The sequence below is a fragment of the Hippichthys cyanospilos genome, chromosome 4 (genome assembly GCF_059441005.1).
Source record: "Hippichthys cyanospilos isolate Australia breed blue-spotted pipefish chromosome 4, RoL_Hcya_1.0, whole genome shotgun sequence".
Classification (NCBI taxonomy): Eukaryota; Metazoa; Chordata; class Actinopteri; order Syngnathiformes; family Syngnathidae; genus Hippichthys; species Hippichthys cyanospilos.
In genome coordinates this window covers 16,827,071-16,854,971 of record NC_142372.1, presented here as the reverse complement: position 1 = coordinate 16,854,971, position 27,901 = coordinate 16,827,071, and the positions used below count along the sequence as shown (strand labels likewise).

The following is a 27,901-nucleotide window of genomic DNA, read 5'->3' as shown; positions in this document are numbered from 1 at the left end:
AAAGACCACTGCCCCTGAGAAAAAACAGTCAGTCAGATCAAAGTTGTAAGCACAGTAAAAGAAAGCACGCTGACTTGGCACTTTGTGAATTTTGCTGAAATTATGGAAGAATATTAACGTGTTTTTTTTTGTTTTTTTTTTAGTAAATCGCGTACAAGCAATCACCATTACAGAATCAGTTCTTTTGCACCTGCATGCTGTAATATTGCGAGAATTATGTTACGAGGGATATGACAGCCAAATACTGAACAAACGCGTCCCCTTGTGGCCATTATGACAATTGGCGGTTGCTCTAAATTTTCAGATATATGTAATTAATTACCTTTCATGTGTATTCACTTTGATTTCCAAATGTTTCGGCAATAAGCAAGCACTGAGAAATAAAGTTGGACTATTTCAGAAGAGCTATCACCACAGCAATCACACCACTGTTGGTTTCACGCAATACATGATCGAAGTCATTGGAGCTGTTTTTTTTTTTTAAATCTTGCACAAAATTTACATACAGGTTCTGTTTGTCCCTACTCGAAAGCTCAAATGAATGCTCCAAAGTTAATGACATTTTTTTTCAGATCAACAAAATGCAAACAAAAAAGTAGTTTTTCTTTCTTTATTGAACATTTTTACAAGTTTCAAGCTTTGCACTAAAAGATGGAGAGCGTGCCAGCCCGTGTGCTGCTTTTCATGTTTAGTCTGCGGTAGGAGCGTCACAGCACATAAAACATCCAGCCAATGACAGAACACATCCAGTTAGACTGTTAACACGTGGAGGTCAGGTGACAAGTGATGATTGCCTCCCCCTGTCCCCTTATGACCAAGTCTTCAAAAAAAAAAAAAAAAAAGCACACATTGTAGTCATCGGGCCACCTGGGAACATTTCAATCCAAACAAAACGATTGGTGAAGAGACACTGATAGCACAAGTCTGCTCAGGTAAACCCAACAAATGAGGGTACAACATTGTCAAATAATAATAGTAAGAAGTGTTGATGAATATATAGCAAACATAAAAATAAATGGCTTTGGTCAAGTAAAAAAAAAAAAACAAAAACACCAAAACAAACTAAAGTAAATCAAGACAGTCCACCAGGTTGTTGGCTCTCTAAGGCTGCGAAGGAGGTGTCAAGGCAATATGGTTATGGTGCCCCCAATTCTGGTGCGCTCCATGCTGCAGCATGCTGGGAGGCGGACAAGAGGGACGGGATCGCGGTCCGACGGGATTCCTCACACGGGTGGAGGGGGTCCCTCGGGGTCGGGCTCGTTGCTGTAGTTGTTGCTGTAGGGGTGGCCTCCGGGCGGGTGGTTGGGCAGGATGTCCAGCTCGTCCACCTGGGGGCCCGGGTGCAGGACCACCAGCTGGTCCTGGGGGATGTCGGCCGCCGCCGCCGCCAGATTGGTGATGGATTTGGATTTGACGCATTGGAAGTCCACGTGCCGGCTCTTGCCCTCCTCCTTCTCCCATGACATGCGGATGAAGGGCCTCTGGACGTAGTTGTAGATGACCTCCGGACGACCTCCGGGACGCTTCTTCACCTTCTCCTTGTATGTGGGGTAACCTGGACAATGGCGTGCAATCACGGGTTCGCTTCAGCTAATTCGCATATTACGGCAATACAGATAAATGAACATTTTGAGATGAAATTGAAGAAATTAATCACAAACGTGGTTCTGTAGAATTAACCTGTTGCCATTCATATAACAGAATAATCCTTGATTTTTTTTTTTTTTTGGAGGGGGGGGGGGGGGGGGCTTTCACTAGGCCTCAAACACAATATTTGAATAGACAAATTCCTATCCTAAATTCTTTCATTTGATCACCATTATAATATTACTACTGTGGCTTTTCACATGCAGGAAATTTGCATACATGCTTATGAACAACTGCTAAGCCAATCAGAGAAGCTGTTCTTATGACATTATCAGTCTTGACCAATAGAAATCATTGTACTTGTGGCAATGGCGTAGTACTTTAAAAAGTATTTCAAAGAGTATTTTAAAAAGCAGTATTCCAATAAAAAAAAAAAAAAAACATTACAAAACCCAGTGTATGGTTACAGCGCATATCGTGACAATAGTGAGAAATGTTGCTGTATATGTATCGCTGCAGCAAAGAAATCTACTTCAGAGTCATTCAATACGACGACGTGTGCTCGTTTCGTAGAATTTGTGCTTTGGTGACAACACCTGAGGTGAGTCAAGACGAAAATGTACAAAGTGTGGTGCAAGCACAAGCTGCAAACCTACAAAAAAAATAGCTATGACAGCAATGCTGTGCTTGCCAACAGCTAATAAGTACTTGCAGGTTTTGGCGACAGTACAGCTATGTTAATTTGAGCCCCCACTCCCAAATTATTTTATTTCATTATAATTATGGGGTGGAGTCTTCATACATGGGTTATTTGAGGGTTCCACCCTGTCATGGGCATGTTCATGTAGTCAGTTATGGAAATATTCAACAAAATTTGATAATCCTCTTCCATGATTGACTTTTTGGTTGTTGCTTTTTTTTTTTTTTTTTTTTAATGACAATGAACGTAAGTTCAGGACAATTTTGTACCGAATTTATGCAAAAGAGCAACCATGCTCAAAATAAATAAATTTAAAAACTGTGTATACGCTAAACACATTCAGATCTTTCTTGTTACAGATATATATTTTAATTACTGTATTTCGAGTACAAGCTGAGGCTGCGTGGATAATTTTTTTGGCGGACTGTGATGCATTATGAAAAGGAAAAAATGGCTTGAAAAAATGCGAAAGGGTTAAATGGATGTCAGCAGGTGGGGGGGGGGAGTAATACAGTGAAGGGCACCCTTCCATGCTCTGATCTCGCCACTGCCACTTGTGTGAAGAAAGCTTTGGCAAAGCATTTGTGTAGACCTCCATTTCAAACAAATTGGATGGGTCGGAAGACGACTACCGGTGGAAGAGTAAGGAGGATGTTTGCTAATATACTAATGTTTTTATTTTCCTACCAAAGTTCAGACATATCTATTGACATTGATGGAAGGAGATGCAATTTTCAGAGCTTCAAAATTTCAGTCCAATTTTTGGGGGGCATTTTTTTTAGGTGGTGGTGGGGTGTTAAACACTAACCTGCAGTGAATAAGGGCTTACCTTCAATACCCAGTCGTATTTTCTTCAATCCCCTCTCCTTCAAAACGGACTTGGCAACATCTCTGTTCTCAATGTACTTGAAGAATCTGTACAGTTTTGTGCTGTATATGACTGCAAGGACATTTCCATGAGTTTCTATTTGGATTTACTTTGGGGATTTATTGACGTGCGGCGCACTCACTTTGGGAGTACTCTTCCCCCATTTGCGGCGGGTACTCTTCGTCCCAGTCGACCACGTCGTCGTCGGTGAGGACCACGATGTGGCACTCGCGCTCGCCGCTCTGAGCGCTCGCCACCATTAGAGGTAGAACCATTTCTTCCAGGTAGAACTCGAACTGTTGCCGGGCGCCGTCGTTGGACAGCTCGTGCATCAGGGCACCTGAGGACAAGGCCAGACGGCTGCTCAAACCTCTCTGTTCTTTTGTTTTTATACAAATTGTTGAAATAGCACCAAACTAAGCAGGGCATCTTTGTTGTGCATTTTTTGAGCCCGCCCCCCAAAACTAACAAAAAAAAATGCACTCACTGAGGTCTCTGCATTTGATGGTGCTGTAATCAAAAGAGATGCATAGATAGTCACACGCCTCCCGCAACTCGGGGATGGAGATTCCATCAGGACAACGGATTAGCCCCGATTTGTAGTAATCCTGTCAATTAGACACAAATCACGCATTGGAGTTAGCGGAAAATGCAACGAGACAACTTTAGTTAAGTATGAGTCCTTGTCAAGAGGACTCATTGCACAATCAATATTAAGACCCCCCCCCCCCCCGGAAATAACATACAAAAAAGAATGTTGATGAGCTAGAAACACAACCTGTCAGACTAATTATTAGCTACAGTATGTTGTCCCTCATTCTTATGTGGCCAAGTGAAAACATTCCTTCCTCCCACTCATTCACTCATTGACTTCCCATTACTTGAGCCTGATTTGCAAGTCATCGCGGATAATCATTTTTGCTTCTCCTAACCGGGCTCAAGGCACCAGCCGAAGTTACACGAAGGGGACTAGTACTTCAAAATGATCCTACACAACATAGGATTGAAGAGAGGACGCAAAAATGGACTGCGGGACAGCGGTATACAGTATACTTATTTTACTTTATGTTTGACAATGATGTGGCTATTATTGAACTACTGTATTATTAAAGGGCCTATTAGTTTAACCTTTGGCATATTGCCTTTGCTGCATTGGATTTCTAACCAGGAAGTGAAATGGCTGAAACACTCATCTCTCATCATGTACCTGCCTACCCCCCCACCCCCCCACCTTCATGAAGTCGCTCAGATGCAGACCGCCACGACGAAACAACAAAAAAGCTAACATTGAAGTGAGGGGAGTCAGAGTCCGAGTGAATGAAGAAGCCAAAAACAGGTGTTTTACTGACACTGTAATGAACTGTTTCTAGCAAAACAAAAGTTGTGCCAAGAGAGCACACCCAGTAAAACTCATTCCTCCAATCAAATCGCTCCCCTCGGGAAACCACTTTTCATGAAGAGTGTACTACAATGCTGATTGTGGGGCTCTGTGCTGCCAAGCACCCATTTTCGGGCATTTTCTACAGTAAAACATTTTAACTAATTATAATGTCTCATTACCTATTTATTTAATTACTAAGCTATCGACATTTTAGCCTACAAAATAGCAGAATATAACACCAATGTATTATATTAGTCTTTCCTAAACAAAACGTGGATACACAGGTTAATAATTCACCTTCTGCCATTGACGAAAATACACTTAATTGTTCTGGCTAGGATAGATCGCTCAAAAAATTTTATTTGTGGTAAAAAGTCTTGGGACCAATGAAGTGAAATGGGATCGTTTCTCATCAGTGAAGCGGAGAATCATGAGGAACTGAAGACCGTACAAAGTTACTGACCAGAATTGCTCGGAAAACCGTTGAACTGATTCCTTCAGCCACCTCAAACTCTCCCTTCTCATTGGGCCGGGTAAAGTTGTGCTCTCGTCCCGATCCGAACATTCTGAAAGAAAACAACCACGGTTACCACGAGAGATTCCAGAAAGGGTCTGACAATGGGGAAGCCAGTGCTGTACCTGCCCAGCATGGTATTGGGCTGCGCAGTGAAGATGGAGGGATCGACAACAAAACGCGTGTTGTCGACAATCAGCGTAACCCTCTCAGACGTCCGCACGTTCCGGTTGCATACGGCGGCGCCCTCCTTGGCGTTCTCGTACACAAAGACCATTTCTCCCACTCCCAAACTTTTGAAGGTTCCCTCGGTGCTGGACAAGCTGCTGTTGCGGCTGCTCACCACGCCGCTGCTGCTGGAGCCGCTGGGGGAAGCCCTCTGCGGACGTGGGCTGCCGGGCCTCGACGAGGGCCCGCCATCACGGTCGCGTTCTACATGCACACACAAAGAAAGGGAACATACCCCATGTCGGCTTATGACGTTCCATGCACAATTCTACTTTTTGAATGTGCTCTCTGCAAATGACACTGATGGTCGCAATATGTTCTGGTACCTGAATTGGTTTTAACAAGTGCGCTTGTCTTGCAGCTCATGGCATTTCCTTGCAGAAATCTTTGGGCTACTTTGTTATTTCTATTTTTTTTTATTTACCAACTACTACCAAAATCTGAAATTATGCATAATCAACAGAATAAGCTGCTCCAGCACAATTAAGTTACCACCAGAAGCAATGACAAGGGAAATAAAAAAGTTCGAAACTTGCCATTCCCCATGAACACAAATGTTGTCGAAGGGGGAACTGACTAAGAACTATAATGCAAACTTCTCTGGAGGGGAAGTTCAAAGATGAGGTCGTGGTGGTAAAAGCAACGACACATCAATGATGTCACGCTGTGTCATGCCACAAAATTCTCCAAATTTGACAGATGAAAATACTCCAGTAACAAGACACCAATACTTCTCCAGCCTGATGTATGCCTTCTGCTTCAAAACTACGCCACATGGGTGCAAATACAGTACTTTCAAAGCAACTCAGGCCCTTCTTTCCCATCATACTCACCACTGGTGTGCTGGCGGGTAGGTGAGGTGAGGTTGCGAATGCAGGGTGTGAGCTGCCCCTCTCTCTCATGCGAGGAATCCCTGGAGCGATCGCTGGAGCGGCGGCGGTCACGTGAGCGGTCACAGCCCCCGCTGGCACCATGCAGGCTCATCTTCCTCTGTAGGGCCTCCAGTCGAGATGCGCGGGCTGGACGGCTGCATTTCAAAACAAAAAAATGACTCAAACATTTGTATGGCGGACATTTCACTTTATTGTCGGAGAGCAGCTACAACCGCACCAGCGGGGCCACCACTTTGTATTTATCTTGTTTACACACGATTGAAAAGACTGGTGGTTGGAAAGAATGCAACCTGGACTGCAGAGTGTTGTTACTCAACCATGATTCATGTCCACAGAATGCAGTCAGGGAGTATCAACAATTAGATGAGAAACAATGCAAAAGCGATGCCAAGTACACATCTGCCGAACTTAAATGAAGGGCTACATTTCAAAACACCATAACACTAATGTAACAAGACTTTTTTTTTTTTTTGGGGGGGGGGGGGGGTGACAGAGACAATGGCATTGGACAGCAATCAAGAAGAGATGGAGGTGGTGATAAAGATGTTGAGCATTTTCAACATTATTAGTGTGTCACAGAATGCTTTGTGTTTGACTTTTCAAGCGACCACTTGAAATAAGTAAAGTACAGTGGACCCCTGGTTTACGATGTCCCTGGCTTTCGTTTTTTTTTTAACCTTGCGATGTCTACCATGGCGTTTTTTTTTATGTCCCGTTTAAGCCATTTTTTTCGCGTAGTGACAAAAAAACCTTCCTCAAACATTGAGGTCAGTGTGCGTGCGTGACTGCGAGTCGCAACGCTCATACGTCTATACACGCGTCACCACTTACGTCACTGGAATGCTGATCTGCTATTGGTCAGCATCATATCTCCTTAAGATACTGGTCTGCTATTGGTCTGTGTCACAGAAGCACCTAAGATGCTGGTCTGCTGTCGGACGGCGTCACGGTTTCCAAAATGGCGGAACGTTAAAGCTTTGTTCGCCTGTGAGTGCTTCCAAAAATATATTTATAGTGCATTTTAGTCCTTAATTCAAACTTGAATTGGTCAGCCATGGGTCCCAAGACTGCTAGTGATGTTAAAGAGAGAAGTAAAAAGATGTTTTATTTGGAAACGAAGCTGGAGATAATCAAGAAATACGAAGAAGGCTAAGCTACCCTCACTATGGAATATGGTCATAGCAAGCTCCCACGGCACTCAAAGGTCAATAAATCCTTTCCACAGTTTTTATTTGTGATGTTATTTAATTGTAAACATGTATATTATGTAAAAGTAGCACTCACTATATTATTTTGATACCAAATTTAAATATGTATATACAATTTTGATGTTTTTACCTGGGATTTTACACGCATTTGCTATTTAACATAGGTTTGGAATGCCCGCTATAAGGCAAATTCGCATTACGATCCCAACCGCCAAACAGATTAATCACGTAAACCGGGTGCCCACTGTAAATTTATTTCATTCACACATGACCAAAACACTAAATATCTGGACTGTGGCTACAACATCTAATAAGCTCAGACATTAGGTCTGAACAATTCATTGAATTCAAATAAACGGTGCAATATAGTGGAATTCAATTTTCGAATATAATAGGCTACAATTATGCAAAAAATGCATAATTTCTGCCACCAAGTAGGCTTCATTTTTCTATACATAAACACTGTATTGTATTTATGGACTTGTATAGTGCCTACAAATGTTCGGTGCTGAAAAAGTGCAGTCCATATCATGTTTCGATATCACTGTTTTATGAAACATGAAAATTAACAGTGATAGTCAAACATTGATTTGCATTATTGTTGTAATCTGACTTATAGTTTAATAATTTATGTTCATGTAAAAAAAAAAGATATGATGGTGATGCAGATGAATATATTGTCTGTTAAAAATACATAGGAAAAGGTCCTAAAAAATAATTGCACAATATTATTACGTTTCACAGTCATTGATCCCTAAATTGTACCACTACTGTCACTGAAATACATTAGCGTTGCTTATGTGATAACCAAATTATATTGAGATCGCTGCATGATACAAATATTAACATAGGTATATATTATATTCAGAATAAAACTCTGAGAAAATGTGAGTTTGTTCAATTAATAGATGCCAATCTCTCATCGGAGATACGGAAAACCTCAAGACATTACAATCTAGTTAAACGTGTACGATATTACAAATCATTCAATCGGTTGCTAGATCAGTACTCAAAAATATAAAGCGTAAGCTGCAAACAGTAAACAGGGCAGACAGCAAACAATACAGCTGATGAGATACAACTACATTGAGGTACTTACATTAATACCATTTCGAAGTCGTTGGCTTCCCTAATAAATCCTAATGAATGTGGGCTTCGCTTACTTGCTGATCGGCTTTGGCTAGCTCACCTCAAATGCTTGCACAGTTTGCGAGGTCGGCTTGTCGCGTTCCCTTCCCAGTTTTCTGTGTCACTGGAGTTACTGTCATATGACTGCAGACGCGTTGCCATCACCCGTCCAAGGGGAAGTCCGCTCCGGAAGTGTCACTCGTCATATTCAAGTCGTCGTCAAGAGGATCCGCTAATCACAATTCCACATAAAATCCACCAACTGTTAGCACTTTGTTCCCAACAGAACTACCCAGCGGCGTGCTTTTAAAAAGATCATCCTCCTTTTACTCACACTAATGGTCGAATTTATTCATGAAAAACACTCAGTCATCAGACTTCATAGGGAAATTTATCACTAGCAATAGCTTAACGTGTTTCCAGATTTAGCACTCTAACGCAGCTAGCGCCAGCGGCCGTGTGACAAGACCTCAATTTACATCAACACTTTAAAAATATTTTACGGAATATTGATCAGCCCGGGATCGAATCGGCATTAAGACAGTGAAAGTACAATAAAACATAAGTATAGTCACCGAACCGCCGTAGGTCTTTGGTGAAATGTAATCCCGACGGCTAGCCAGCTAGCGAGCCTCCTTTGAAAACAGTAGCTGACGTCACGTGACACTGACGTAAACGTTCACGTCGTAATTTCCTATAAAAAAAGGTGGAAAAATAGTTTCTATACTAGAGCGCGCGTAAAAGGTTTGTAGTTTAAAGATAAATACATTAAAAAGTAAAAACTCATATTTTCTTTTGAGTTCACATTTCAAAGGATTAAAAAGCATGTTTGCCAAGTCTCGCGATATGTGACTTAACGTTTTTTGTTTTAAATACTGCACTACACGTAAGAACTTCAACACAAGGTTATTGGAATTTTCTTACATACGACACTCGCTGCTTTACAGTAAATTGAAATAGTGGTTTTATCTTATTTTCGATGCCAGAATTATAAAAAAAATCAATGTTCGTATCTAAATACGAAGTGCACATACATTGTCATATTGAACATGGATGCTCATCACGTTGAAACAATAACAGGATTGAATAAAAGAACGAATAGTTACTCTTGTCAACCCCCCCACACACACTTCTTTCCCTCAGTCTGTGCTGCAGGGGGCACCAACAAGCCTATTTAAAATAGGTTCTGAAACGCACTATCATTGGTGGATTTCCATCCAATTAAATTTTATTATCCATGTTTGAAGACAGAAATCTAAGTTTGTGAAAAATATAAACATTAATGTGCAACATGTATTTTTTTTATCTGTAAATATTCACAATTTGAAATGATACTTTCTGTAACAGTCCAAGCATATTACAGCGTTGGTGAAACCTGCTTTTACGTTCCCTAGACTGGAATAATGTGCACTATAACAGACAACCTTGTATCAGTTATATCCATTTTAACCAAAACACATGTAAAAAGTTATTTTCATTAAAAACATTTTAATGAAAATTACACAATACAAAAGCTTTACAATGTAGTACCGTACAGAAGTGGGGGTTTCTTTGCTGTCTTTTTTTTCTTCTTCTTAAGAGATCAGGTTTCATATTAAATACACAATTTCTCCTAACCAAATACAGATACATTATTATCATGGGTGAAGAGTAGACCCTGGAGCATGCACAGTCATGTGTGTATTGACAGTCTCTTTATTCTAAGGGAGGACTGGTGGGAGCATGGACAGATAGGTAGAACAGGGGTTCTTATCGAAGCAGCAGGAAGGGGGGTAGTCCAAAACGGTAAAAATAAATAAATAACCAAGTGCATCAAAGTGTCTGAAACATCAATAACAAAAAAGCCAATCCTTATTTTATTGCACTTCACAAGGGAAAACAAAAGTATTTTTATTTTCCCTGGTATCATCCCTGGCCCCCTTGGCATTGTCTCACACACCGTTGTTTGAAGAAGAGCCAAGATGAGTCAAGAATGAGGGAGGCAAACGGTATGAGATCGATAACATCATAATTTAATTAAAACAAACAAACAAACAAACAAAAACAAAACAGTTTAAAAAAATGTGAGTGATCAAGAGGAGTACTGTACTTGAATTGGTCCATTATTTTATATTGAATTACAGTATACAATTGACTCATCATTGGTTTACACAAGTCGGAAAACCTGGGAGGTTATAACAACCTGAAGTCATTGACAATTTTAATGCTTTAAATAAGAAATAATGTTGAGTTAAAAAATAATGCATACATATTATACATACATATTACTACATATTACTTATTAAGTATCACATTGGCAATTACGAATACTAAAAAACAAGTGCATTTTTGCCATGGAAAAAACAGTGCATAAAATTTTACATAAATAAATAAAAGTAAAGCTGAATTTAATAAATTAATCAATGACAACAGACATAGGGAATACACAGTAGAGAATACTTCTCCACTGGTTGGTTTTGTTTTTCTCCAAGAAACTCATTTGGGGATATATTTTTGATGATGACTACGTTGAAGGTTAGCACTAGTATCAAGAATGTCTTTTAATTTTTCCTGGAGCCACTCCTGTCTGTCTCCCACCTGCTTGTGTTCCTGAACATTGTGCATCAGTTGTACCTCGCTAATGGTTCTCTTTCTGCACACAAAAATGACGAAAAGACCATTACTTTTGTTTCATGCTGTTTGACTGAAAAACCCTTAATATTCCACACATTAGAACGGAGTTTACCTCAGTGGTTTTGCGTTTGTGTGCAAACTTGAAAAAAGTAGAATCAAAACAATTATTTGAAAGCAGCGTAGCACAAACATGCCGACGATGAGCTGAAAATAAAGATGATGCTGGTTTCATTAAAATTATTTGTGAACGGTGGCTGTATGAAACAGTGGGTTTATTTTTGTCAAGCAACACTGTTTCTAAACTAAAAAAAACAGTCAAGCCAATATCTTACCAGTTTTGTCCTTATATCCAGGAAATGACTTTTGATGTTTGTTTTTCTTGTTTTGATCTGACTTCAGGTACGTGAACTTAAACTTGTTGATCAGCCTTTTGGTGGGAGCGGGCTTGTGGTCTTTAAATACACATGGGCTAGCCCTCCCCCGGTCATCGATGAGCAATTTCAGAGTTGATGTTGATGTCACTTTACCAGTGCATCGATGGGGACAGGACAGGAATCTGTCATCATGACACAAGCGCTTACTACCAACTCAGCTTTTGACACATGCGCTGCCCTCGTACTCTGCTTTCGCCCTCGGTCCAGTTTCACACTTCATTTGAAATAATGCCCCCTTATTAGCACATCAGCGAAATACCTTTGGCGGTCTGCGGTGTCGGTGTATGGTAAGTCTTATACTGTGGGACTTCGATGAAAAAGGCTACTTTGAAAAGGCAACGACTGTCAGTTGAATTTATTAGCAACTCAATATATTTTATGGTTTATGTAGCTCACTGTATGTATGTAAAGGTCGTGTCGGTCGGGCAATCCACTGTTACTAATCCGCTAGTAACTCACTTCACTTAAGCCTTTACAGGGCACTCAAATAACCCTGGATAGTTATTGTGGTATACTGTGGGACTCCAGGAACAACATTTTCAAGAGTACTATGTTTATGATGTAATTCTTCACTCATACAGATTAAAAAAAAATGCTGTTTTGTTTTCATATTTAAATTTTTTTCTGAGATGGGAAAGCATTTCATGTGAATTACAGTGAACCATTGTAGGCCAAGGAGCTTACAACAGAAGGAGCAGCACAATGTCCACTGAATTGAATATGAGCTGAATAAAAAGCACAGGTGTCAAAACTGGTTCTCAGGGGTCAGTATCCTGCATGTTTTTGAACCTTCTCTCTCAAACACACCCGATTCAAATAAAAATGATTGAAATCATTTTCAAGCTCCCGCAGAGCTTGTTAATAAGCTGATCATTTCAATCAGGTGTGTTGGGGAGAGAAAACTGGAAAACATGTAGAATGCTGGCCCTGGAGGACACCTACAGTATGCTATTGAGCAGTGCTTCTCAAATGGGCGTACTTGAAGGAACTCCAAGGGGTACTCGAGATTTTAAACGAAACAAACATACAAAAATACTGTAAAATCATTCTTGAATTAATTCAATCCTTCAGGAAAATATAAGTTCATAAAACAAATTTTATGTTCAGTAGGTTAGTCAATTTTATTAGTTTGAAAACCCTGATTCCCCCCACCCATACTAGAATGGTTCGAACCAACTTGTCACGTGCCACCTCTTGTTGATTATTTTTTTGTAGATAAATATTTATTAATAATTAAGTTATTTCTTTTTGATAACAGATCTACTCTATGATACAAAAGAAGACACTTTATGTTGATGAAAAATGGTTGAGAACCACTGCTAAAGAGTGTGCATTTACAAATACATATAGTCCTGGGACGCAGCCTATTCAATTTGTTCTCTGTATTGGATGATTTGGGGTGCTTTATTCCATCAATTATTCAGCGACAATACTCAGTCCAAGTTGATGTCTCACGTTGGGTTGGATGCGATTTTTGGTCATTGGCGGACTGGCCCAGTCACAATAGCGATTGACAAGTTGACTGTATTGTATACCAATGTATAAAATAATGTGTTTTGAGACAGTTTTTAAACAAAAAACTTATTTGGCAAAACATCACTAAGGGCATAACAAACTCAACTTGCCTGTTTGGCAAGGTGCGACAGATTTAACGAAGAAAAAGATTCAGATTTCCCTTTTTAGAGAATTGACTTTTTTCTTGTAACAATAAGCAATTATACCTCCACTGACATCATTATTATATAATAATATTGAAATTATAAACACAAAGATCTCTGTCATCTTGGCCATGTGTGGTTTCAAGTTAACTATATATTTTTTTTCATACAAGGGTACTCCCACCCGACCAAGCTGTTTTGGTTAGCTCATGCAGTCCCGATGTGAGCAATGGGAGTAATGGTATGCTGCTGGTGGGCAGGAGGAATTGACATTGAAGGATGCGAGAAATTGCATGCCAATCATTAACCTGCCATGTCAGAGTAACACTCATAAAAACCCTCTTTGAACTTCAAATGGTGGCATTTGTTAAATTAATTTCTAGCAAGATAATATAGTGTGATTGTAGTTGAAGCCCCAGTTGATTTTCACGTGAATATTTTCATCAAATGATCTTACTTGATATGTGTTCATTAATTGCAGTCCCATGAAGAGTTTTACTGAAATTACATGTGTACTATACTTGTTCCCAAAAGCCAGTGTATTGAATGTTAGAAGGTATGGTGCTTCCCTTGATTTCTATATATAGTTTGGGTTTTTTTTTTCATGAAATGAGGTCACCTTGCTTGAAGATATTGTATGACAAAAGATGTATATTTAGACTTGACATCATATCACCTTTGCCTGTGAAACCAAACAAACAAATAGAACATCTAAGTCATACCTTTCGGATAACCAGTTATTGCGTTTGAAGGGCGTTACAATCCAGCAGGCGATAAATTGTTCCAATGGTGATACAGCTTCATCTTTGCACCCCTGCCACTGTTTTGCCAAGAAAATCTGGCCTTTATCCCGCCGTTACAAAGGCTTGCAAAGACATTCAAGACTTGTCAGCGTGGTTTTATGTGAATACTTGCACATCAATCCATCACATATCCTTAATATGAGCGTCTGACTTCCCTGCACAGGTGCTGCTGGTGTCAAGCTAGAATCTCATCACTGAGGTGCACGTTGAGGCTCACCAGAGATATGGCCTTCGGTTCAACTACTTATTCTCTGTTATACTTTTAACACAATGATAACACTGCACCTGAAAATGTATATATATATATATATATATATATATATATATATATATATATATATATATATATGACTGTCTCACGATTCGATTTGATTCTGATTTGTTTCAAAATCAATATTGATTCAAAGCGATATTTGACTCAAGACAATTTGATTTGATGGACTGCGTTGCTTTCGATGTCCTTGCATCATGTTACACACACTGGTCGTTTGAGTCAAACCACTGCCAACTTTTCCTTCAAGGTCTTTATAAATCGAGAGGTTATTGTGTGCCTTGGCTCCATTGTCTGCAACATTTTCTGCCACACTCTAAGGGCATAACCTGTAAATCTTTGTTTGCGATGAGGACAGGGCTCAATTTGTACTTGCTGCGTGTTTCAGTCACAACAGGGGTTGACTGTCTTGTACATTCAAGTTTAGCTGACAGGAAGCAGATCTAACTTTGTTTTATCTATAAAATTGATTTGGGGGCAATTTAGATCATCTGACATACTGTATATACTGTACATATTGCATACACAAACACACACACACACACACGCACACACACACACACACACACACACTGGAAAGTATTCACAGCGTTTCACTTTTTGCATAGTTTGTCAGGTTACACCCTCATTCCAAACTGAATCAAAATAATCTCTTGTCTCAGAATTCTATCAAAAAAAAAAAAAATTCTGAATCATTAAAAATAGAAGTTTTAGAAATCAGATTTATACATCGGTAAGTCAAGAGCACTCTGGAGCAGGTTTTCATAACTGTGTTATGAGTATAGGAAATGTCTATAGATTCTGACTAGTATGCAAGAAGGTGTCGGAATGTGAATTTTGATAGAAATGCGACAGGGGTAGAGGAGGACAAAGGACAAACATGAGCATGTCACCTTGCATCACAATCTAATATGGAGACAATGGAGACTGGTTGATAACCATTCTTAAAAAAATCAAAAACAAAACCAAAATAAAAAAACTATATATATATATATATATATATATATATATATATATATATATATATATATATATATATATATATATATATATATATATATATATATAGATAGATAGATAGATAGATAGATAGATAGATAGATAGATAGATAGATAGATAGATAGATAGATAGATAGATAGGTGGAATAGGTGGAGAACGCACACATAGTACATGCCTTACTTATGCAACAGCTCTACAGTAAGAAATATAGGATTCAGCCACAAGAGGTCACTGTGAGACAACAGTACTGTATGACAAAACCGAGAATCCTTAGAGACAAGTAAGACAACACTATTGTGATGAGTGACATTGCAAGTGTTGGTAGTGACCTAGTCCTAAAGAAAATATCAGACCAGTCGCAATACTGTTGCTAAATCTCAATGACTTTTGGTCATTTTTGTAAGCCCCCACCCCCTTCCACTGGGATTATAGTTTAAAACAAGAAATGGATTTGGGTGACTTAAAAAGGAAAATTAAAAATCCTTCAACATCATAATAGGTAATTTTGTTATCTTGCTAGTGCCTTTAGCAGGTAAAAAATAAATGGAAATAAAAAAAAAACTTAATTCAAATAGGACCTGTATTTAGACGTCAGAAAATGTACAATATTCATTTTAACATATTTTTTATAAGATAGGCGAATTGCATTTTTGATTTGGCGAATTTAACAAATGGCCAGTGGCACTTTAAAAAATAATATTTACTCATACTGAGGATGAATGATATATTCTTTCACCATTGTTAGATACCATTATCATTGTTGTCTGGCAACTGGTAATCCTGCTTCTTCCTCAATACCATCCTTTAGGTTTGCCTTTCTCTGACGGTATGTAATAGTTGATTGACAATAACAGCATGGTATAAATATGGAACACAGTCAAACTTACACTTATACAACAGGTAAATGAGTTTTTTTTTTCACAAAATTGATGGATCCGAGCAAATTACTATCCATTATGTATGATTGACATTTTCACGCACTGCTTTCAGACTGTCATTAGGGAACACTTTCAAGGTAAAGCTGTGAGCTGCATAATTTTTTTTTAGCAAATAAATGATCTTACATTCTTCTTTTACTTACATATTGTATGCAATAGATTGGATAGCACTCCAAATCCATATCATATGATAGGAATGAATTACAAATGCAGCCAGGATATTTCCCAGCAAATAGGATAGAGGCTAGCTATCACTGCTGAATTATTTATAATGCCATGTTACAGTTGTGTTGCAAGTCTCCCACTGTTTTGTGCAATACTGATATAGAACAGATAGCAGAAGGGAGCCTTGAAAGTCGCCAATTTTCCAGTAAGCCATTCATGTCAGGTTGTTGTCATGATAATGACCGCAAACAAACCAATTTAAAATCCCATCACAATCTCTGTAATGCACAGAGGTACAAATGTGACTCACTACTCTTATGGAGAAAAGTTGAAGAGGCGCAACCTGCATGTGTGATTTGCTGTATATGGCAGATTCGATTTAGGCCTTCTAAAGCATTGATTATATCATCTTTAATTCATGTGGGATTTTTAGCGGAGTCTCTGAAAGATGCTTTACATACTGTACATGGTTATGATAAGATGGAACATAGAAAATAACATTTGCTTGGGCAATATTTAATTATATAGATTCAAGATTACACAATCTTTTTATATTTTTTTTTATCATGTTCATCTTCATTAGAATAGCTCATGAGTAGCAAATGTACAGTACTGTACCAATGCTCTGGACTACTAACATGAACAAAAATATTGGGGCACCTGACTCCTTTGACAATTGTCCAAAATGTCAGATACCTTTTGACAAAATAATTTTTGGAAAAAAGAAACCCCTATTAAATCCAAACACTGATATAAAACACAACAAATTGCTTATATCACTTATATTCCTATTAATGAACTACAAATCTAATGTTACTTGTAATTGAATGTAATGTCATGTGACATGCACAGCAATGTAATAGTTTATTCTTGATAAAAAATATTCACATCTGAAATTTACCAGACAAATTATCTGACAAAGGATTGGCGCATACCTCTATCCAATATATATTTAATGCAGAGGAAGGTGACTTTATAAAATTCCGCGAGAACCAGTTAACTACAGCCACAAACCTGAGGATATGTCCGGGAAGTTTCAGTTTCTTCTGTGATCTATATGTATCTATATAAATTCTAAAAAAGTGACAAGAGAAATGATAGGTGACAGAACAATGGAAAATGTGACATCGACAACCCATAGAAACACAGAATTTGGCCCAACTCATCAAGTGTGTAAATTTTGTTTGTGTTATATGTTAAGAAATGTGATTTTTCATCAATTTTACAATATTGTGCTACAACAATGGGGCAAATTAACAATAATACCATTCCAACATGTTTTGCTTGGTGAAGATCTGCTGCTTTCAAGTTACAGTCAGATAGTGGCATGGTTAAGAAGTGCTCAAAAAACGGCTTTTCTTCTGTCTAGGCTATTTGGGAATAGAATCTGCCTGCCTCACCCCACATAGCAGTAATGAAAGCCCATTGTCATAAATCTTAACTCATTGTTTATTTGGATTGAAGAAAGACAGATGCCTTTTTACAGACACCTGTAGGAACAGTTTTAAATTGTAAAAAAAGTGCATAATAGAACCCCTTGGCATAACACAGATTGTGGGTTTGCAAGTAAAGCAGCCACTTTATCCTCCAGTGGGTTTCATATAAAACAACTCCCTCATGCCACCCAGTTTAATCAAATACAGGCATGCACAACTGCTTTCCCAACTTTTTGTGACAGAAAAAAAACTATAGCAATACATAATACAATAATTATGACTTCAGCCAGGGAAGTGAGTTTGAAAGTAAAGTTTTCTTTATTTTACACTTTGCTGGAAGCCTTTTGCCTGCTGATTTGGCTCCAATAAAAGCAAGCTGTGGTGGCCAAGGGATGAGATGCATGAATGGATGACCTTCTCAATGTCGGAAGGAAGGAAGGAAGGAAGGGAGGAAGGAAGGAAGGAAGGAAAGAAGGAAGGAAGGAAGGAAGGAAGGAAGGAAGGAAGGAAGGAAGGAAGGAAGGAAGGAAGGAAGGAAGGAAGGAAGGAAGGAAGGAAGGATGGAAGGAAGGAAGGTATGCAAAAGCTGGCCAAAGCTCCCTGCAATGCATTGGAGCATTTCTGGCTGCTTGTCACATGTCTGCTAAAGCTTGAACAGCACTTAAGTGGATGTGTCTTTTTCAAGTTTTCACTCAGTTAACACTCTTGAATTATTAATTCACAAGGCAAAGCACTGTTTACTTGCATTTGCGAGCAAATCTCGTTTGCCTCATGGCTGCACAGTGCACTAAAGGTCCAGGCAGTACGGGTGGTTTGAATGACAGTAAAACTGTTTTGAGAAACAACAATTGAATAATGAGATTCTGTGATGTTATTCGTCATTTTTTTACATTTGAATATTTTTTTCGCAATGGTACCACATTTTTACAAGAATGTACACTAGCTGAGCGACCCCCACCACCAAACAAAGAGTTGTTTTGAACAATGAGCACATTTAAAGGGACAGTGTGTAAGTTTTGTACTGTTTTTCTTTAAAAAGAATACATTAAATGATTGTAAATTTCAAAAACTTGCAAATGAATGTGTTCTTAATGACCCACAGTATTTTTTTAAATATAATTATAGGTCTAGTTATCATTTAATTGTATTACATGCGGGGTGGCACTTCTAAGGAGGCGGACATGTTTGTCATAGCTACAGACAATGGCAAATGCAGCACTTCCTGCTGCTCCGTAATGAAAAACTGTCTAAATCTTACACACTATCCCTTTACACTCTCCAGGCAGGCGTTGCAAATTTGGAACAATAATATGAGAGTCCCCTAGGTATTCTTCATGAATATTGATTGAGGCATTTTTTTAGAAGTTTGATAAAATAAATAAAAACTTCTGTGTTCTGTGAAAAATTCTGTGTATTTGAGTGTCGTAATTTCTTTACATATGGATGTTTTGCTTTTGATATACTGTATTTCTCCGAGTATATCGAGTTTTTTTTTCTCATTTTCAACCACCATATTAGGGGTGTCGACTTATAAGCGTATAACTCAAAACAGACCAAATTTTTCCACGTATCTGTGTTTGAATAACATTATTTTGAATGTGAAATAAGTAATATCATGTAAATTTAAGTACAGTACAGTACAAAAAGACGCACACGGAAAACATAACACAAAACTTAATCTAATTGGCATGAAAAACACAGAAGCGTATGTATTGCAAAAGACCCCAATTTAGTACTTTTACTAAGTATTAGGGTTTCAAAAATATTTTGGAAAGTGTGGCATTTAAAAATAAGCTTTTCATGACGTGCAGACTTTTGGAGGTGACAGGTGCTGATATAAATTGCAGAGCTGTCAACTTGAATAAAAAACACCAGCCAACAGGGTGATTGCAGAAGTTGTCAAAGAATTATGGCTTGTGGTAAAAAAATAAATAAAAAAATCTACTTTGAGCACTGTTATTTTTACGGCTATTTCTCAACAGCACAATGCGCATTGGAATGGAGAGTTGGTTTGTCCAACCCCCACCGCAGTTGAACACATACAGTACACAGGACATTTTAAGGGGGATAAAAGTAATGATGAAAAATATACCCAGCATTTAACTGTTACATCATTTTATTGAAGAGTTTTAGCTCAGTGTTATGAAATGCTGATTTACAAACATATGCACCCACCCACTCAGTCTGGAAGGATATAAAAACATAAAACAAATTGCAGTCAGTGTTAGCAGAGAAACTTCAGGTTTCTGCCATAAAACAAAAGAGCGTAATTGAACAGCTGAGCTTTCCCATATCCCAGTAAGTAGGTATGCCTACGTGTGCCAACAATTGACCATTTTTGTTACTCTTTACCTCCCCTCTCTAAAGGATTTCATTTCTTACTTCAAATTGAGTTTTACAGGTCACCGGTTACATTAATTGTCTTAAAAATGGAGTCCAAAAAAGTCCACTATATATGACATACAAGTTGCACTCAATAGTCCGAACATTAAATATAAATGTTGACTTCTTTTATGACCGTTTAAAAAAAAAAAAAAGCCTAATAAAGTGTCCAGTAAGTGAAAGTTGAGCAACACCGCCAAAATCCTATGCAATATTGTTCTGAATATGGTTCTGATGACTTTGCAGGGATTAAGTCTTCTAAAAATGAATTTGGATTATAAGCTTCTTAACCTTCCTCTCTCGCATCAACCTTCAGGTGACTGAAGGCTTGCTCCCTTCACAAATCTATTCTCAGGTGATGGTTATTCTTCCGCTACATCCTCCCAAACTTCCTCCCAGCATCTAAAATGAGCTTTCTCTCTGGCAGCGACATCAGGGGGCTTTGTGGATTCCCCAAAGACTTTTGCAGTGCACACAAACAAAGCCGGCACCTGGAGAGGGATTCAAAGCAAATGTCACATGTGAGAGGAATTGTGTCAAAGGATTCAGAGTCTGCTTGATTACGGCATTCACAAGATTGCACTAGAAAGACTTCATCAAATAGATATTTGTTTAATGCGCTGATTCCTAAACTGTATTTTACTTTATACATATGTAGTAAATCTTAAAAATGAAGCGTTGACCTTTTGCAACCCACCAGCAGTGGGTTCCACACATGCCCAGTTAAATTACTGTGAAGTAACAGGAGCTGTGCTTGTTTTATTATCATCAAAGACTGTAAGTGAAGAAATCCCACTAAAAGCTGGCTGCTGGGATGCCATAAACAGAATATTTAAGTGGCTCCTCTAAATAGAATGTCTTTATGCTGGAGTGTGAAAGGCACAAAAGGAATTTAACGAAAACAAACGTCGAGCTCTGCTTTGAGGTGCCGCGCGCAGTTTGAGTTGTTCTGCTGCCACTCTTCAAGAAAGGGGACACGCGGATCTGTAGCAATTACCGGGGCATCTCTGTCATCAGCAGTGAAATGAAAGTCTTCGCTTTGAAACTTTTGAAGCAGTTTCAGTCATGAGGCCCATGGCGCGGATAATTCAAATTCAGCTGTAAAAACAATCTAAGCATTGTGCCTATAGGATGACCGACGTCCATCTTCTCGTGCTCTTTTCATTGATCTGTGAGTCACACAGCTGTAGAATGGCTGTTCTGATTAATGGAAAATCGAAATAGTTGACCAAAGATTTTCACTCGGAATGATTAAGGACCTCGGAGAGACTGCTGCAAGATCCTTCTTCCTTTAGGAATTTGGCCATTATTATTATGATTGTTATTATGATGATGATTATTATTTTGAGGTTATGGGTTAACTCTGGGGTTCCCAAGCTTTTCATCACCACGGACTGGTCAAAGCTTGAGAAGGGTGGGGGGCATAAAATATGAACTCATCACCAACGGCACACTAAAGGGAGCACTCAGCTTGTTTTTCTCTACACACAGGTGCGACGTTGGGAGTCTCTAATATACTTTTGAGGATGTCACCATTTTTTACGTTGGTTTCTTACTCATTTTGTGACTGAATTTTTGATGCTCAAACGACTGAATAGAATCCAAGAAAATATGGCGAGTTTTCAAAATAAAATAGCTTTCAGGCTCAGACAATTCATAAAACAGAAATACTATTTCGGGTGCAGCCCATGCGGCCCTGTACGGGTTGATCCACAGACCGGGCCGCGGACCCGTGGTTGGGGACCTCTGGGTTAAATGATTAATTGCCATCTATTACCTACTGTCAGAACTAAAGCATAATTTAATCATGTCAATCTATATATTTTTTTTTATCTCTAACTTTATGCTTTCTATGCTGACGAAATCCGTTTTCATGGATTAGGGCTTCTTGTGCTTGACATGGTGGGGGTTGGAAAACAAAGGTCAATCACATGGGAAAATGGAAGTGCACGTGGGAGTTGTCTGCTAATGACTGGTAAAATTAACCAAAAAACAATCACACCAAGAAAATGCTTGCTTACCACAGAAGTAGCTTATGATAAGCCTATAGGGGCGGGAAATCATATTTTGCTTTTAAAAATGACTACTATATTTTTCAGACTTTAAGGCTTACTGGATTCTAAACTACTCCAAAAAAAAAGTAACAGAAACGTAATTTTTGTCATGTATGCACAGAACTGTAAGATGCAGATTGTAACACCGCTTTGAACCCTGCGCCTTATAGTCCAATGTGGCTTATCTGCAGGGTTTTTTCCTTGCTACCAGGGAAACAAAAGGAGACAGAAGAAGAAACTATCACAACATTGATTTTGAGTTTGAACTGCTATTTCAGTCGCCACCGGGGGGAACTCTCCACTTGTAAACACAACCACGTTACTGTTGTGTAGGTGCATCATTCTAACCATGCAATTGTGTTGGTGTTATGTTGGAAATCTTTTTTTTTTTCTAAACATGCAGGCATGTTGAATCTGTGTTCAAGGCATGATATTGCTGTAACAGGCAGTTTAAAAAAGTTTGAAATAGAAACAAAACATTTAAAAACTTCCATGTACCATCTTTCTATGTACGTGAAAAAAAAGGAGCAAAATTCATGGTACTTATTGAAGCACTGTCAGCCGTAGCTTTCACCTAGCGCTATGAAAATTGTGAGGCACACGTAAGAGACTATTTTATATGCTATTTTAGATTTACTGAAGAATTTATTGCAATTTATGTTTGCCTTCTCTAGAGCATGTATTCAAATGAACTCCAAGAGAATTTACCTGAATTCATCATCTGCAAACGTTACATGGTTCATCAAAGATGTTTAATTTTAATTGGAATGACAAAACAGTATCTGTAAACCTGGCTACCCTTGTGGCGCCTGCCTGATGACCCGCAACCGTACTTGACTGTATGACTCTTTCAAGTACCTCGACTCTTCGTTCATAGAGACCTGAAACGATACCGCCCCATCGTCCTTTGTGAGGGGTTACAAATAACATCGTTTCAACAACACATGTTGCCTGAGACCCTACAGGTGTGAATGCCGGAGAATGTGAGAATATAATCGCTCCAAAGTCATTGACATAACAAATGCTACTTGACATGTCAACATAATGCACAACGCTCTTCAAATGCATTTGGCTCTTCCATTGCCGTTTGTGGCTTATTCTGTATGAATGCTTCAGAAGGGGGTGTTAAGAGACAAGCACACGGAAAAATTCAAAACATGTACAAACATAATTAGGCACACATTATGAAAGCATAAACCACCCCATCACTTTAGTTTTAGGTGAAAAAAAACCTAATTCGAACAATCCTTTCAACATTTGAAATGAATGAGTGAATCCTGTCACAATAATGATCGAGTAGCTGCTTAGTGAATGTGACTGATTCAGCAAAGCACTTGAAGTGGAACAAGTGAGTGGAGCCGATGAGCGAAAAGACATTCACACTTGAAGGCAAAGTGCCGGGAACTTTTCTTGTTACTGCTCCATCTCAGGAATGCTTGGGAACATCTGGTGTCAAGTCAGATATGTTGACTTGCAGCAACTCGTCCATTGTGTTGTCTCGCTTGGTGGCAGCGAGCGCTCGATGAAATTGGCCTCTTTTGAAAAGGGAGATAAAGACTGGAAAATTGTTCAAGATGCCTTCCTGTCTTCTGGAAGATGGACAGTGCTAGGGAGAGAGGAACGAGTTCAGCACTTGAAAAAGGCTTCCATTTCCACAAGACCGTTTTCGAATCGCAGCTATGTGAAGGAAAAGCTTCAATTTGGAAACATTCAAAAAAGATATTGATGGAATTTGGAGTCCTTAAATACCTGTGAAGTTTGCTAGTAGGAAAAATTTGACCCAACTCGGGCTTTTTGATGTTATTGATGTGTGATATCAAAGGAAAAGCATACGGAAACATTACTAGAAGGCTAAAATATTGCATAGTTTATTTGTATGTTCGTCAAAACATGACAACTTTCAATATGTCACGCTGTCTTCCCTTTTAAATGTTTGCAAACGGGAGGTCGAGAGGTACACCCTATAATGTCATTCAAAATTGGAAATATTGTCAATTTTGGACATGTTGAAAAACAGATTTTTTATAATGCATTTCCCCCGATTTTTGCATTAATCCTTTCAATTTCACCTCATTAAGGGGATGCAATAGACATTTTTGTGTTGACCCCCCCAAAAACACCGGGTGACGCTGGCGGCCAACTTAGGACATCTGCAAGCCTTTTAGTGACTTTGACGAATGGCTTCGCTTGGACTCCCATAATGCAAAAGTCTTCAAATGTCATAATACTCTAGTTATGGCATAATAAATAGTCCTACTTCAATTTCATGAATAAATAAATATACAGTGTAGGTATATTTGCTATTATCACATTTTTACAATTTTGGTACATAAATGGGGTCTAAAGTAAAATATATTTGTATTTGTTATGACCCATTCAAAGTCAGCCCAATTTGGTTGGTAATAAGGCCAGGCTAGTGAAAAATCCACGGACACTCGGGTTAGAATGCTCATTATGAACCAAGAGTCAGAAGATAGTCGAAACAAGAACGTATCAATATGAAGTACAAATGCATTTTGAGAACAAACATTTTTTTCTATTAAAGGCAGTATCACAAATTTCTTCTAATGTGCTACATTAATTAGCACCCGATTGCTGTATCAACACATCATCAACGCCCCCCTCCCCCTCCCCCCCAAAAATTGCACTGTATTCTAATACTCCTTCTGTCTTCTTTCTTTCGTGTCAGCCAAAGTGCGGTTTTAGATGCTATTTCATGCGTAATCAAGCTCAAGTTGGCCAATTGAATAATGACCTTGGGCTTTTCTGCTTTTAGCTCTTTAGCGCTGCAGTCACAAACATGAAGAGGCTGCATTAGCTGTCTTTTCTTGTGCCTTGCGGACACAACATTGGCCAACGCAGCGTGGGCTTACAGGTTTGTCATGCGTCTCCAGGCATTGAGCTGCATCAGACAAACACTGTAGGAGTAGAGATCAACAACTGACCTGAAATTCAAGATGACATTCACCTTGGAGTCATCCTTTGAGAAGCTCAATCTTAAAGAAACAGGAGATATGTGGAAAAAAGTAGATACATTGGAGAAATAGTCCTTTACGGTTGAATTAAAACTGCAGTTTCTTCACAAACTATGGATGCTGAGAGATTATATACTATACTCTATACAGTCTGTTTGTGGCCTCTGTGTTAATGCCTTTTCACACCGCATATAGCACATGTACGTATATAAGGACTTGTCTCCATGCCAACGATAACCAGACAGTCTGTTACTGGGTCAATTAGAGCTCAATGCTGCGAGTGTGAATTTTTAACTTTCTCTTTCATTGGCAGTTTGTTGGCATATTTTTGGCACTGTCTGCTGTGGGAGCCTCGGTTACTCACAAATGGTGTGTTGCTGAAAGAAAAGCGTGTGGTGAAAATGAGCTGCTTAAAGAACAATGAACTGCACGTCACTGGAGGTAAAACAATTCCCTGTACTCAATTCGTCAACCAAACAATTGCCAAATTAACGTACTGCATTTTGATCAAATAATCATTTAGACATTGGACTTAAAAATATTTAGGTCCATGGAATGCCACCCTACAAAATCATTCACTGCCAGCTCATTCATTACAAACTTTTTACTTATATAGCCGTCAATGTCAGTGATTGAGTTAAGGGCCAACATAATCAATTATATTAGGCAATTCAATACAAAAGTAATCAATTACTTTGGGTATGAAAGTACTAAATTCAATAATCACTTGAGGCATTAAAGCACCGGTAATATATTACCATAGTACTTGGGGTACCAAAGTAAAATGTAAAAATACTGTATGACATAGGATTGAATGAGTTAATTACCTAAAATATTGGATTACTTGAGTCCTTAATTAATTTTGTACTTTAAAAAATTGTGATCACACTTTTTGTCACTTTTCTGACAGTTTATTTGCCAAACATTTTCTTTACTCGTCTCATTTCCTAACTTGTCTCTCATCTAATAAAAAAAAAAAAAAAATCCAATAGATTATTCACAGGTTTATCTATCACCCCACCAACAATGGAAAGTACAAGTTCCAGACAGTTTAGAGCGAGTATTGCATGAAAACGTGCCTTAGCTTTCAACGTGCTTTCAACGTTTTAGCTCAGGGGCCGCAAGGAGGAAAGTTTATTCTCAGATGGACTGGCCTGGTAAAATCATGGATTTTTTGTTTTTTAATGTGTGAAATGAATGGAAGTTTTTGGTGATATTTACTTCACAAAACACATATTTTGTATAGAACACATAAGATGAATGAAAAACAAATAAATAAATTAGGTAAAGTCATGAAAGAATGAATACCCATACACAAATTGATAAATAAAAAAACCTGAAAAGGAAAAATGGCCCAATCAGAATAGGAGATTGTGTAACTTTTTTTTAAAAAGAGAAGTGCTCAGAAAATTAAACAGGATTAACAGGCCTCATTTTAGACACTGGGTGGCACTCACAAAATGACATACATGACAGAAGTTTTAAACTCACAAAGAAGTCATAATGTCACAACAAATATGAATACGCAGCGTGGTAACTGCTGAGCTGTAAATATCCAGCCATCCTTTTTCTTCAGCCACTTATTGCACTATGGTCGCTGGCTTGCTGGTGCCTATCTCAGATGTCTATGGGCAGTACGTGGGGGACACCCTGAACTGGTTGCCTGCCGATGAGCTGCCCTATCTATTATTAATCATTATTAAAATGGATGAAAATGCTGATATTCCACCTGCGACAAGTCCCCCAGTCCCAAGCCCCCCCCAACCTTCATTTGACTTCACTGCTTTACACGCTCAAAATGTTTTGCACTTTGAGCCTGGCCCAGCCCTACTGGGAGATACGTTTTTTTTTTTCTTCAGCGGAAGAGCTCCATAATACTTTGTGCCCACTGAGAAAAGTAACATGGTGTTAATATTAGACTAGCTGGAGGAAAAGTGCATCAAAAGACAAACATTTATGCGAAAATGGCCTCGATTCAGAATGTGAATATGGATTTAAATAATGGCATGCTTGCCACACCTTGAAGAGTGGACAAAACATCAAGGTTGCTGCCAGTTTAAATAAAACAACACATGAAGAATACGCCCACGCATGTCACAGAATATGTTCCGGAATGAATGGGTGGTTCACATTCAACTCTTTTGATGAGCGCTTTGCCTGAGGACAATGACATAAACATTAAGCTAAGGATGGAGATAATGAGCGGATGAACATTGTTATGCAGCACAGCACACAAAAGTGATGGCTCCAGGTAAGGGAGCTGCCTGCAAAATATGTGAACTTCTCTGACAAGAAGAATGAAGATGTGAACAGAGCACCAAAAAATTTGGTATAGTTAGGGTTATCATTCACACATTCTGCCCTGGGAATGTTTCTGTTCTCTCCATGTAAACCTCTAAAGCTGCCATTTAAAAAAGTTTGTGATAGACTAAAATGGCACTCGTGACGTTTCTATATCTTATGAACTTACCCTTGCCTTGATGGCCCTGGTACAGGTGTCATTATACAGACTGAGAGAATTCATCATGCTGGAACGTTGTTGTGCAAAGTCATACCTGTGTATGCCTCTTTTGCACAAGCCATGAAATACACAATATGAACAAGCCTGTTTTTTCAACTTTAGTACTGCAAAATCATTTCTGTACTTTATTTAAACCGTGAAGA

The 27,901-nt window shown here is 38.7% G+C and overlaps 2 protein-coding genes across 4 annotated transcripts; both read right to left on the bottom strand.

Annotated features, from left to right (window-relative positions):
- Positions 1 to 596: 596 nt before the first annotated feature.
- Positions 597 to 9,181, bottom strand: btbd10b (BTB domain containing 10b). 3 transcript variants are annotated; one of them, XM_088413900.1, is made up of 9 exons: positions 9,083 to 9,181; positions 8,569 to 8,739; positions 6,112 to 6,305; positions 5,176 to 5,482; positions 5,000 to 5,102; positions 3,643 to 3,763; positions 3,298 to 3,495; positions 3,117 to 3,227; positions 597 to 1,555 (listed from the first exon to the last, which is right to left on the bottom strand). In XM_088413900.1, exons 2-9 carry the CDS (start codon positions 8,667 to 8,669, stop codon positions 1,224 to 1,226), a joined length of 1,467 nt encoding a protein of 488 aa, XP_088270026.1. In that variant the 5' UTR covers positions 8,670 to 8,739; positions 9,083 to 9,181; the 3' UTR covers positions 597 to 1,223. The 3 variants fall into 3 exon arrangements, with proteins under 3 accessions (XP_088270026.1, XP_088270027.1, XP_088270028.1); XM_088413901.1 differs by lacking the exon at positions 9,083 to 9,181 and having other exon boundaries at positions 8,479 to 8,622; XM_088413902.1 differs by lacking the exons at positions 6,112 to 6,305; positions 8,569 to 8,739; positions 9,083 to 9,181 and adding an exon at positions 5,605 to 5,786.
- A 1,725-nt stretch (positions 9,182 to 10,906) lies between these two features.
- On the bottom strand, positions 10,907 to 11,312 carry pth1b (parathyroid hormone 1b). The gene is given in 3 exon segments (XM_088413199.1): positions 10,907 to 11,015; positions 11,017 to 11,139; positions 11,233 to 11,312. Coding segments are annotated over 3 exon segments (312 nt in total).
- Between the last annotated feature and the right edge of the window lie 16,589 nt (positions 11,313 to 27,901).